The sequence below is a fragment of the Phasianus colchicus genome, chromosome 6 (genome assembly GCF_987193195.1).
Source record: "Phasianus colchicus chromosome 6, bPhaCol1.hap1.1, whole genome shotgun sequence".
Taxonomy (NCBI): domain Eukaryota; kingdom Metazoa; phylum Chordata; class Aves; order Galliformes; family Phasianidae; genus Phasianus; species Phasianus colchicus.
In genome coordinates this window covers 34,772,018-34,785,905 of record NC_143441.1, presented here as the reverse complement: position 1 = coordinate 34,785,905, position 13,888 = coordinate 34,772,018, and the positions used below count along the sequence as shown (strand labels likewise).

At 38.5% G+C, this 13,888-nt stretch overlaps 1 protein-coding gene across 1 annotated transcript in view; it reads right to left on the bottom strand.

The window, feature by feature from the left end:
* Nucleotides 1-13,888, bottom strand: part of MALRD1 (MAM and LDL receptor class A domain containing 1) — a 215,277-nt gene that overhangs the window by 51,812 nt on the left and 149,577 nt on the right. The window contains exon 32 of the mRNA XM_031614457.2: nucleotides 11,699-11,900. Within this exon, the coding sequence (XP_031470317.2) occupies nucleotides 11,699-11,900 (202 nt within the window). The remainder of the gene's footprint in view (nucleotides 1-11,698; nucleotides 11,901-13,888) is intronic.

Sequence of the window (13,888 nt, the reverse complement as noted above, 5' to 3'; positions counted from 1 at the left end):
GGTTTTTTTTTGTTTTTTGTTTTGGCTTATTTGTATTCAGAATTAAATCACAAATCTACTAAAAAGATTTTTGCCTGGGAAGATCATGGAACAGATCATCCTGGATGACGTGCTTGATCACATGAGGAAAGGGCGTGTGATCCGTGACAGCCAGCACGGCTTCACCAGAGGAAGGTCATGCTTGACCAATCTTGTGGCCTTTTATGATGGAGTGACGGCATCTGTAGACAAGGGAAAGGCGACCGATGTCATTTACCTGGACTTGAGCAAGGCCTTTGACATGGTCCCCCACCACATCCTTATCTCCAAATTGGAGGGATGTGGATTTGATGGGTGGACCACTCGATGGATAAGAAACTGGTTGAAAGGCCACAGACAGAGGGTGGTCATCAATGGCTCTATGTCCAGGTGGAGGCTGGTAACGAGCGGCGTCCCCCAGGGATCTGTCTTGGGACCGGTGCTCTTTAACATCTTTATCAATGACATCGATGACGGAATCGAGTGCACCCTCAGCAAGTTTGCTGACGACACCAAGCTGAGTGGTGTGGTTGACACGGTTGAAGGACGGGATGCCATTCAGAGGGACCTCGAGAGGCTAGAAAGGTGGGCCCGGGTGAACCTGATGAGGTTCAACACGGCAAAGTGCAGAGTTTTGCACTTGGGCCGGAGGAATCCCAGGCATCCATACAGACTGGAAGGAGAGGTCCTTGAGAGCAGCCCTGTGGAAAAGGACCTGGGGGTCTTGGTAGACGAAAAACTTAACATGAGCCAGCAGTGTGCCCTTGCGGCTCGGAAGGCAAATGGGATCCTGGGCTCCATCAGAAGAGGGGTGGCCAGCAGGGACAGGGAGGTGATTGTTCCCCTCTACTCTGCTCTTGTGAGGCCCCATCTGGAATACTGCGTCCAGGTCTGGAGCCCCCAGTACAAGAAAGACAGGGAACTGTTGGAGAGGGTCCAGAGGAGGGCCACGAAGATGATCAGGGGACTGGAGCACCTCCCCTATGAGGACTGGCTGAAGGAGCTGGGCTTGTTCAGCCTGGAGAAAAGGCAGCTGCGGGGTGACCTCATTGCAGCCTTTCAGTACCTAAAGGGAGCCTACAAACAGGAGGGGAATCAACTCTTTGAAAGGGTTGATAACTGCAGGACGAGGGGAAATGGTTTGAAGTTGAGGGAGGGGAGATTTAGGTTGGATGTCGGGGAAATTCTTTACAGAGAGAGTGGTGAGGTACTGGAACAGGCTGCCCAGAGAGGTTGTTGATGCCCCATTCCTGGAAGTGTTAAAGGCCAGGTTGGATGGGGCCCTGGGTAGCGTGGTCTAGTATTAAATGGGGAGGTTGGTGGCCCTGCATGTGGCAGGGGGGTTGGAGATTCATGATCTTTGAGGTCCCTTCCAACCCTGGCAATTCTGTGATTCTGTAAAAACATATACTTTTAAAAGGGAAAGGACTGCATTTGCGTGATATGTTCCTATAAACATGTTATGCTCAAAAAATGACTTTCACTTATATACAAATTTTGAAGTAGAATAAGACCATGATTCTGCCATGAAATCAGGGAAACATATGGGAAGTCACTGGGATAAGGTATTTATTTCTGTATTGACGAAAACTTGCAGTATTAAAAATAGAGCCAATCTTTATTAAAAATGAATCCTTTTACAATTTTATTTTGCTCTTGAAAAGAATAAGTTATTAAATTAGATAACATTATTTTTCTTCTGTTATTACTACCCCTTTTCCTTGTGATTCTTGCAAGGTACTTAAGTTGTGAAAATGATTTATCCTGCAGTCAGGGATGCACTTCTGCAGTTGTATAGTATAGTTTCAATTTGTCTATGTTCTCTCACAGTGGAAATTAACCGCACATAATTTCTTAGGAAATTGCAATTAAAACTGCAACTACACTGTTAATGCATTTGTTTTTCCTCTAGTCACTTGTTGTGGGAAAAATAGCATTTGTAGCATATGTGTGAAGATTTTTACCTCACTTTCATTCCCCTCACCCCCTATATCTAATGTATTAATGATACATTTGCTAGTAGTTGCCTGATTTTGTTCTGCAATAAAATTTGAATCTATTCTTAAATTCAATAATACATAAACGTATTGCTATGAGTCTTGCATGCTAAATTGTCATCAGGCTTTTGTAGCACTCATTGTTTTAGCCTCATGGTTCCAATCTCAGAAAGTGCTTATGCATGCACATGATCCTATGTTAAATTCAGTAGTTAAGCAAATACTTGGGTGCTTTAAGAAATCAGGGATTATTTTTTTCTCTATAATGATTTCCAATTGTTGTTAGAAAATAATGCGTAGAAACAAGCTCTTCCTGACTTGCATACAAATTATTTTAGAGAGTATGGAATTCACCAAGAGCAGTGAAGATGTCTCCAACTTATGACAGAGGTTAAGTGAAGAAGAAGGCTAACCGGAGGTCTTGTTAACTCTGTTTTATGTTTTCAGTACATTAACAAAAACCCAAAACAATACCCTGAATTTAGATCAGGACAATAGATAATTTGGAAACGTATGTCAAAGGCTTTAAGAATATCACCTTGCTCACATTTAAGTATTTAAATTCAATATCTGCTTGGTTTCAGATGCAATACAAAGACTGTACACTGGATGACATTTCTTAAATGATTATAATTTCCAAGATCTGCAAAATTTACTCCTCAGTTCAATCTAGTTTCTTTACATAAAGTAGGATATAAATTTTCTTCTTAATTATAAATTAACCATGTCTGCTAAAAAAAAGTTTGAAAATTTATAAAACATTAATTTATATATATCTAACTGTTAAACTGACTAATTGGAATATGCAAATCTAAAAAATCATTAATAATATCAAACTGAAAAGAAATCACAAGCAACACATCATTAATGCAAAACTAATTAGTTACCTTTAAAGCTGCTATGTAACTATTTACATTAGGCTCATCACTGTGGTTTCTTAACAGTGGCAGTATTTATTCTGTTTCCTTGCTTGCTAGGGAGAACTAAACTAAAATGTTAAAACATTGACATTACAATGTGGTTACAGGCAAAAAATGAGCTGATGGTAATGTAAGAAATATCCTCTACGGTCCTGAGCTGCACAAGGGTGTACTTACCTTTCTCAGCCTTAAAATCTAACTTTAAACTTCTGTATGTGTTTGAATAGTATACCCACTCTACAGATATATATGATGAAGTTTGTGTAAACAATAGAATCTAAAATGTGTTTTATTTCAATGCAAACAGGTTATCCTTCTATGGCTTATCAGCAATTTCAGTCACTTAAAATCATTAAATTCAACAATTGCCCAACTCTAGCATGCCAGAAAAACTTTTTCCTCACCTTTCTCCAAGTGTGGAAAAGATGTTTCCAGCTAAGCACTCATTTTCTGAGTGTTGAGTGGCTATAATTTTCAGACAACGTTTGGGAGTGGAAGAGATATCGTACAGGTTACCTTTTTTAAAAAGCAGTATCTATTTGAAGCTGTTTAAGGATTCGGAAATATATCTACTGACAATTACATGTTCTAAGGAACACAAGATAGAAACTTAGCTTTCTGTGTATAGGCTGCACAATCACTGAAAATCAGGACTGGAGATTCTCAGGAATACAATATTAACACAAAAATCAAAAACAACGTCAGAGAAAATAACCTCTGCTCCGGATTTAGATCTATAGGAAAACAGCAGCAGATTGCTGATTTTCCATTTTAGCTGAAGAAATCACTCTTTTTAAGTAACAACCTAAGGACATGCCTTATTTATTTTACTTTGAATTCACCATTTCATTTTACACATATTTTTACCTTGCATATTTCAAATAAAGTGTTTTGAAAGTATATATAATGTTTGCATGCATGTCATAATTTTAATTATATCCTAAAAAAATGAGTTTTTGATTAAGTCTTTAAGCCCTCTGTCAATACCACTCATGCAGTTCTGTTGGGCTAGGTGTAATCTAAAGACAAAGAGATACCACCCTACCACTTTGAAGAGAAAATGGGTATCTGTGTGCGGTGGTTTCTTACTGATAACTAACTCAAATCCAACACAGCATTCTCTCACTCCACTTCCTCAAAGGAACTGAGGGAGAAAATACAATGTAAAAGGGTTCACAGGTTGAGATAATGACAGGAAAATCATGCACCGATTGCTGTTACGGGCAAAACAGATTCAGGGAGACTAATATAATTTATTGTCTGTCACCAAAAGAACAGAGCACTGAGAAAAATATAAGCAAACTAACACAAACACCTTCCTCTCATCCAGTGTCTTCTACCTCCTCACTACAAGTGGCAGAAGGAAATGTGGAATGAATCTGCGACCAGTTCATAACGCTTTGTCTCTGCTACTCTGTCGTGATCTCTCTGCCCCTGCTCCGTGTGGGGTCCCTCCTATGCAATCCTGTCTTTCCTGTACTGATCCTGTGTGGGCTTCCCATAGGCTGCAGCTCTTCAGGCACTGCTCCAGCACTGCCCCACAGGCAGAAACTCCCCCAACTCTCCTGCCACACTGTCAGCTGCTCCCCACAGGCTGCAGCTCCAGCCTGAGGCTGCTTCTACAGAGGCTGTCCATGAACCTCCTTCAGTCACATCCACTACTGCTCTATGGGCTCCTCCATGGCTGCACTTGGAGATCTGCTTCTTGTGATGCCCATGGGCTGCAGGAGGACAGCCTGCTCTCTCACGGGCTTCTCCCAGGCTGTAGGAAACTTCTGCACTGCACCTGGAGCAGCTCTCCTTTCGCCCTGACCTTGGTACCGGCACGGATGATCTCAGTTTCTCAATCCTCTCTCCCAGCTGCTTTGTGCACCAATTTTTCCCTTTGTTAAATCTGCACTCCAAGAGGCACAACCAGCACTGCTCTTGGCTCAGCTCTGGCAGTAGTGACACCCTTTCGGAGCTCTGGCTCTTACCTGACACAGGGCAGCTTTTGGGCTCCGCTTACAGAGGCAACCCCTGCAGCTCCCCTCTGACGAAACCTTGCCATGCAAGCCCAGTACACTGAGATGGATACAAAAAGCAAAAATCTCATACCAAATTTTGTATGCACTGCTTCATGAAGTGCAGTAACTACAACTGCATATTCCTGTCTTTCATTGTTATCAGATAAAATGGGTGATTTTAGAGATGTTTTTATTTCAATGTGTTAATCACCAAAACATCTGTTATACTACATCGAGTTCAGGAACTGACGATTTAGAAATAAGGAGCCTATACTGTGTGAAAAGTCTTTAATGAGTGAAGTGCTCATAATCTGCAACATAGTTATGTATTTGTGAAATGTGGACTTATTAAAAACCATGAAATGTTTTATGAACACTTTCTGTGACTGGGTACACAGCATTGAGCCTGTTTCCCGACAGCGTGCCAGGCTTTACCACATGGCACATGAGTCCAGCCACTGGAAATAATGTAGCCTCTATTACCCAAAGGATAGTATAATACAAATATTTGTATTTGTCATGGTTTTGTGATTTTTGGTTTTTGGTATTCCACATCATAACATCATGTGGGGCAGTGGGAGCTTAACTGTTAATGCTCAAGTTCTGGGTACCTGCCCGGAAGAGAAGAAGAACTATGTTCCCCAGGGGGACTTTGTGGTCACAGAGAGTCTCGAGACACAACTCCTGGCAAGGTCACCAGATGCGCTCTTTTTCACCTGCTCTTTGCCAGCTCTCCCCCCCCGTCTCCCTGCTGCTCAACTGGACTGCGCATCTCACCTTAGCATTGTGGTGAGGCCTATCCACCTTTCGGACATTCTCTCATTATATTTGATTTATTAGCTTCAATTCTAATTATATTGTATTATAGTGTGTTATCTTGCATTCCGATACTACATTTAGTAAATTAGTTTGTTTCTCCTCAGATCGTTGCTACTGTTTTTAACTATTTTGGGGTCCCCTGTTGCCTTTTTCCAGAGGCGTGGATTTTGCGAATCTTTCTGCCCTGCTAGTCACGGAACCGGGCCGAACCAGCCCGTAAACTGTTGACAGTATTTCATAGTTATTGGTACAGTCAGAGACAAACAAGAATGCTTATCTTACATGAAACAAGATCTCTACGCCATGCATTTATTTTCTGCCTGCCTTGTTCAGATGCCAAGATCTCTAGTGCAGAGTAGGTTCCCGTAAATATTTATGCACCATCTATGACAGTGAATTCTAATTAAGACTAGTAGCCAATGGCATTAAAATGAACACCAGAAAGCATGAAATAATGTTACCACATGCTATTATGCAGCATTAGTTCCGTTGTATCAGAGCTTGCTTTAAAGTGCATTTAGGTAAATCGAAAGACTTATTGATTTTAATGGGCCTGCATCAGACCCTTGAGAACTAACAACCTGTATAATACATTTGCATAAGTAATTTACCTACTAAATCTAACAAAAACTGGGGACATATTAACCATAGCTAAAAGAGTCAAAAATAAACTCCTCCAACAGTTTCCATTAGATGATAGTATAAATTAATTACAGGTCCAATCTGGTGCATTAATGAAGTTGAAATCAGTGGTAATCTTCACTTTCACTTCCGCACACACTGGATCAGAGCATAAAATCAGCCCATTCAGTGTCTACAGGGAAATTCTTTAAAAAAATTAATTGCACTGAAATATTACTACAGGCTATCTGTGAGTGTTTATTTGCATCAGTGAAGCTTCTGCTAGAAAATAAAATGTAACGTCAAAGTTTGTATAGAAAAAAAGAAAAGGTAACGGGAGAGGAAAAGGATTAAGCCTACATAGATAAATATTAAATTCTCCCTCCTTTTGAGAACACAGAAGTATAGGGCAGGGTGCTAGAAAGGATTCTAGAAACTCTGTTACACCAAAATTAACAAAATCGGAACTTATCTCAGTGATATCACAGTTCACTACAGTTTTAAATTTCTACGCAGAATTGGGCAAAGTGCATCTTAGGGGATCCCAACTTGCTAACATGCAAACAAGGGAAAACACACAAGTAACATACTGCTTGTAAAATAAAGCTTTAACGTTTCCACTCAGAGATCTACCACGACAGGTTGGAACAGACTTATCACCTATGAAGAGTCATGGCAATATTTGTCACATTTCTGTTAAGAACAGTCCAGAATTTGCTAGCTATGCTTGTTACCATAATGCACTTATTTATTTATTAGGAGCAATGAAAAACTGGAGAAACTGTGAAGCTTTAATTACCAACAAAGTGATATGAGACAGATTTAGTGCAGAGAAAAGAGAAACTGCACAGAATCAGGATAGTTTTCGTAGATGGGCTGATAACACAATGCCATGCTAACTCTTTTATTTCTCAGCTTAACTTATAATGAAAGGTAGTTTGTACAGGTCTAAATTTAGCATCATCTGAAAGGAGCATACTGGTAAGCTCTGCCTAATTTGATAAATCTCAGCTTGTGATTAAATCCTGTTGAAGAGAAAGCTAAGACTTATCTAATAATCTGAGAATTTTCTTTTTTCCACTGTAGCGTAATGATTTTTTTTTTCCCCAAAATTATTTCTCCATCTCACTTAGAAAATATTTTGAGTTTTATGAACAAAGTTAGCAAGGTAAAGTGTCATCTCTGTGATCTAAGCCTTTTTTGTTGTTGTTGTTTGGTGTAAACAGATGGGTTTTGGAGACTCATAATTAATGAGACAATTTTCATACACTATTAATAAATCCAAAGACTTTAATTTCCCAAAAGGCATCTAGTTTGAATCAGAAGATTTCAATATTCTGTGCAGAGAGACATTGAAAGGCAGAGAGAAATAAAAAGATTTAAGCCAATATATTATATTTATGCACAATATAACTCCATTAAACATTTGACACTAATTATGCTAGTTTATGCACTCTATCTCATAATAGAAATATTCCCTGTTTCCCTTCCTGTGAAATCAGCAAAACTTGTGGCTTCACTGCCAGATAAGTGCACTGGAAGATACCGAGTCAGGCTGAAGAATCTCCCTGAGGTGTTAAACTCTGGGTCATAATTTTTTTCTTTATAAATGCAGAAATGTCCTATCTCTGCCAAGCAAAGAGGATCTATAAAGCATTCTGATTTGTTTCAGTGAGAAACTAGAGAAACTATTCACAAATACCCCCAAGCCCTCTATCACTTCCTTGCTTCCTTCTTCCCCTCCTTTGTTTATAGAGGCAGACTTCCCCTGAATCATATCTTGCCCTTGAGGAAGGAGAATCCCTGAGCTCTCATCCTGCTTAACTCCAAGCATGAGCAGACAAGCTAACAGTGATTCTCTTGGCTCTGCAACTTAGAGAATACAGAGTTAAATGTCCTCTACAGAGCTTTTCCCCATGATCTGATGTTGTACTGTGTGCAGCTCAAGCACTTAACCATTCCAGAACGTCTCATGTTCAGACTTGGGGATGTTCAATTTCAGAGACAGATCATCAAACTATCACGTCACACACACGCACACATGTAGAACCTTCAGCAAAACTTTCTGGGCTGTTAGATAAAGGTACGAATTATGCCTTTCTCATAAGACCCAGTGAAATGAGATCTACGTAAAGCGCCACAGTGCTTTACTAAGTTTAATGAAGAACTCTTAGAAGCAATCTGCATTCTGCTGTGTTTTTATTATGAACATTCATCTGAGACGGTTTCTGTTAAAAAGATGTCTGTGGAAAAGTCCATTTCCTTTCACCATGAAATAAGAAAACACTCTGTTGTTCCTGCCCTTAGGGATCCTCTCCTTTTTACTCTTTTGGGTAAACACAGATATTAGGCAATGCCTAAATCTGCTTTTCTTAGGAGGACAGTGGAAATTATTTTTGTTCTGAAGGAACTTCAGGATTAGGTCTGTCAGACACACATCTGCTGTGACACCTGAAACTACAGTATAGAGAAGTCTTGAAGAAATTCTAAGAGACAGAAGAGTGAATCATCAATACTTAAATACTACTTTTATAGGTTTCAAGGCCTGTAAGAGAAAACACTGAATAGCTATTCTGCTTGTGAAGATAAACTTAGATTCACGCAAGCATCAGAATATATTTTGTTTGTACTAAAAAATTTGCTGGTATTAAAATGGAAAACTCAATTTTCAAGGGAAAAAAAAGCAGTGAATCACTATGCTGAACCTACATGTGGCTTGGGAAGACCAAGTCAGAAATGCCTGGTAGTGGGGAACACATCATGGGAATGAATGCTCACTGCTCTCCCAGGCATCCACAAATGGGCACTACTGGAGACGTTATACTAGATGGACCTTTTTCTTGCCATGGTTAATCTGAAATTCTAAGTGCATCTGTCCTAAATGTTGTGATTTTTGTCACTTCCTTTATTATGGAACTTCTTTGCAATATTAGCTCCTTTGGAAAGTAGGAAAGATCATCTGCAGGAGTAGATCATCTGTAGAGAAACAACACAGAGTTTTGTGCAGTTCTGCCATGATCAGATGACACAGAGGCAATGTACCTACCCTATTTGTGTTTACTTACTTCAAGCAGTACTATTTAGAAATGAAAGTTCACAGAGCGATTTTAAGGAGGGGCTAATAGGGTTAGTGGTGAACTTCACCACATGACAGGCTGCAGCAGAAGTCAGTGATGATCGCCATGAAGCATACTGTCTACCAATACATAATCTCCATAAGCACAAATAATTTTTTCTTGGGTGATCTCTGGAATAGAGTACTGTTGGGAAATATAAAAACTTCACACACTATATCGGAAGAAACAAGTGGTCCTTGAAACGTGGTAAGACTACCTCTCATTTAGCAGTTAATTCTGAACCAGGTTAGATTCTGTGCCACTGGCAGCTGGCACTGCAGCTTCTTCCATGCTTGAGCATCAGCTAGAAGTTACTTCTGTAGTAAGCCAGGAACTAGTTTTTATCACTCTTTGTTCAAACATTCAGAAATATTCTCGAATGTGAAGAAGCTCTCCTGTCTAATGAGGGTTGACTACTTAAAAACAAATAAAAATCTCAGCTGAATTAGAGCTGATGGTAATGCTTTATTGCTTAGAGCTCCCAACCAGATAAATTGTGATTGCTTCTGTTTAGAACATGTTGCCTCAGGAAACCCAAAGTAATTAAAGAACAGCTGAAAAATAATAATGCAGTGAGAGGAAAAAATATTCAGGAGCAAACTTATCTCCTGAAAGAAAGAACATTACAGAAAACCTGTACTGCAGGTATACACACTTTTCTCTGAACTATGTCTTTGAATAAACATGAGGAGCAAAAATCAAAGCAGGTCTGGTGGTGTAGTAGATAAATGTACCCACCAATTCTGTTAAAGCAAAATATTCTTGCTCAAATATCTGCAAGAATGGTATACTGAACTTTCTCTTTACACAGCAGTGATTTCGTACTATTTGCAGGTAATATTTTCAAATTTCACTGTCTCAATTTCTCTACAACCTCCCTTCAGGTAGTTACAGAGAGCAGTAAGGTCTCCCCTGAGCCTCCTCTTCTCCAGATGGAACAATTCCAGCTCCCTCAGATGCTCTCATAAGGCTCTCATAAGTGCTTCAGACCTCTCTGAAGCTTTGTTGCCCTTCTCTGGACATGCTCCAGGGCCCTGATGTCTTGCTTGCAAGTAAGGGGCTCAAAACTGAACACAGTACTCGAGGTGCAGCCTCACCAGTGCTGAGTACAGAGGTAGAATTACTTCCCTGCTCTTGCTACCAACACCATTTCTGATACAAGTCAGGATGCCATTGGCTTTCTTGTCCACCTGGGCACACCACTGGCACACCAATACCCCCAGGTCTGTTTCCTCTACACAGTCTTCCAGCCACTCTGCCCCAGTCCTGTAATGTTGTCTGGGGTATGAATACATACTTGTTCATAATAAATTATCAAAGTTCCATAAAAAATAGAAGTTTGATTTATATACATTGTTGAAATAGAAGCCAAGGGCTTCTTGTTAATCCCAGGTACTCAAAATATATAATTTCAAAATTTCTACTTTGCTATATTACACATGTAAATTTCTAAATATATCTTAAGGTATAATTTGAAAAGGTTATTAACATGATGAGCACTTGTTTATGTACATGGTTTGCAGTTCATTATAATACATTTCAAAACAGTATTTTCCTTAGCTAGCCTACTGGTTGGAAAAACAATTATTTTTCCAGATTGAGATCAAGTAAATGCCACCTACTTGAATATATATTTCACTTCAGGTTTTAATCTCTGTGGGGTTAGTTCTTCAAGGAGCTGCTTAATCATCAAAATTAACAAAGCAGTGCATTGAATAGATTCACAACTAATTCATACACAGTCTGAATAATAAGAGCAGTATAGATTTCTAGCTATTCAAGAATATTTTTACAACATCTGCATTGGAATTTGTTTAGCCATAATCTTTTGTAGTTGCTCCTTATCAATAAAGATTTATAGAGAAATCTTAGATTAGGAATGGTTTATATTCTTATTAGAATCTCTATTTGCACATAAATTTTAATATTTTTTTTTCCTGATAATTTATCATATGTGGTATTTAATTTGCTGAGGAAATAACTGACTTTCTTACAAAATGCATATGGCTTCATAAGGTATTAGAATTTACCTCATTTTCTTTACAGAGTTCGATTCAGTTAGTTTGTGTAGCAGAAGCCAGATCATATATATTTGAGATGTTCAATGAAATATTTGAGATGTTCAATGAAATATGCAAAAACAGTTTTCCTCTTCACTCTAAAAATATAACAGTATTGTAAATATTTCTGTAATAACATACCTCCATCCACACATCCTGGGGTGAAAGAAATATCATCAAGAGCAAATTCTGTGGGTTCACTCTGCCCCACCTCAACTTCAAAGGCAACTCTGAAAGGAGCATTACTGGAAAGGACCACATTTGCATACATCCATTTGTTTTCTTCATTTTTGCTAGAAGACCACATAAGAATATCCATTCCATGTTCTTCAACTGAGTATACCTGATGACCAAGAAGTCCAAGAGATGTAATTGACTCAGTGCTGAACAAGACACAGAGGAACATGTCTAGCCAGAGTAATATAGCTTTCTTGGTGAAGTACAAAAGTTATTAAATACTTTTGCTCATTCTAACTCAGCTGTGAGTAAAAAGCTACTCTGAAAAAAAAAAATAATAAAAGGAATTGCTAAGAGAATCACTACTTGGAAAACCTGCAGACTGTCTCATCATACAGAAGCTAAGGACTAAAGACCTAACCCAAATTTCACCTAAACACTGAAGAAAAGACTAAGAATGTTCAAGAGCTACCCTTTCATTTCTAAAATATGAACTTCTTAAAATTAATAGACGAGGTGAAGATTTTGGAGACATAGATGATCGGCTCAGTATTCAGTTTTAAAGCCTCTAGTTTGGCACAATTAATTTATACTATGTTTCATGGTAAATTAACCCAAACATATTTAGCAACAACAAATATAAAGAAAATTACTGAAAGAAATAGGAATGACAACAAGTGAATTCACAGATAAACTCCTGGTGAATTAATGGCATGCAGAGGATTCTGGAAATTATGTAGATAGTTGTATTTCTCAGGTGTTCAAAATCCTCATACGATTTAAACCAGGGTCAGAAATAATGAAAAAGAGTTGGAGCAATGAAAGTCAGCATATTCCAACCATTCCAGCTGACAGTTATTTCTTTAAGAAACTGGAAATTTTAATTGTTATCCTTTCCTCCTCACTTTGAACACTATCATTCTCTTGAGTTTATAGTCTAATTATTCATTAGTTGACCTGGTGGTTCATGTTTCTGCTTTAGCATCCTGCTTAAATGGTGGAACATGAAAAGAACTCAAGAAAGTTATAAACTTAAATCCATACTAATGATATGTGTAATTAAATATCTTTGACTTTCCGAGCCAGCTTGGTGAGACAAACAAGATAAAAACCCAAACCACATGCTTTACAAAAGTTACCACAATGACCAAAATATTTGTAATGACCAAACATAGTTGTACATTGTTTCTGTTTTGGAGGAGAGGAGAAGCAAGAGGACTATCATACAATAATCCAAATTAGTACCTAACATAGCCAAGTTTGATGTTGTATTACAGGACTGCGTAACAGCACTATCCAGCAACAGTCTTCCAAAAAGCTAAAAAGCATGCTGAGCAACACTGAGAAGTTTTGAGAAAAAATAGCTGAATTAAGGCATTAAAAAAATGAAAATAAACTATTTGCATTCACAATATCAGGTTATAAGCCCTTAATAAGCTGAATCTCCCAATTAGACTAACTGCAGGCAAAGTCAGGACTATGTTACACCATCTGTCAGTATATCACAGGGACCATTCACTGTTTCACCAATCATGAAATATTACAGTCTCATCACTCTAAATCTTTACAACACACAACACTATTAGTGTGGTTTTAGCTATTACTGTGTCATGGAGTGACACTGTTTATTTTTTGAAGGCTAATACTGAGATGATAATACTGCATTTGGTACATTCACAGATGAACAAATAACTGTTGTGGGAAGAACCAAAAACTTTTGAAGACAATACTAGAATCTCTTCATTTGAAGGCTGTCTCACAGTTTAAAATCAGGTATTTCTTTGTGTGCTTTATCATCAAGTTGGTAGGAGAGGTTTTTCAAAGCATGCTGCCTGCTTGAGCAGTTCTTTGTATGTACAGAGTACATACATCATGTCTACATGGAGACTGACCTCAAATGGAATACAGACTGCTATGTACACACAAGCCTAGAAATTTACGCTGAGTATGAGAAATAATCTCATCCTGAAATCTGCTATAAATGGCAGTGGGCCTGGGGGGCAGCATGTCAAAGCAGGTCTAGAAAATAGATTTTGATGACATCTGCTTCTGCCTGCCTGCATGGATGCAAGGTTAATTTCCTTTCTTTGAGATATATATTAGATTTGCCATATAGAAAGGGCATGCAAATAGATAATTATTATAGATTAGTTA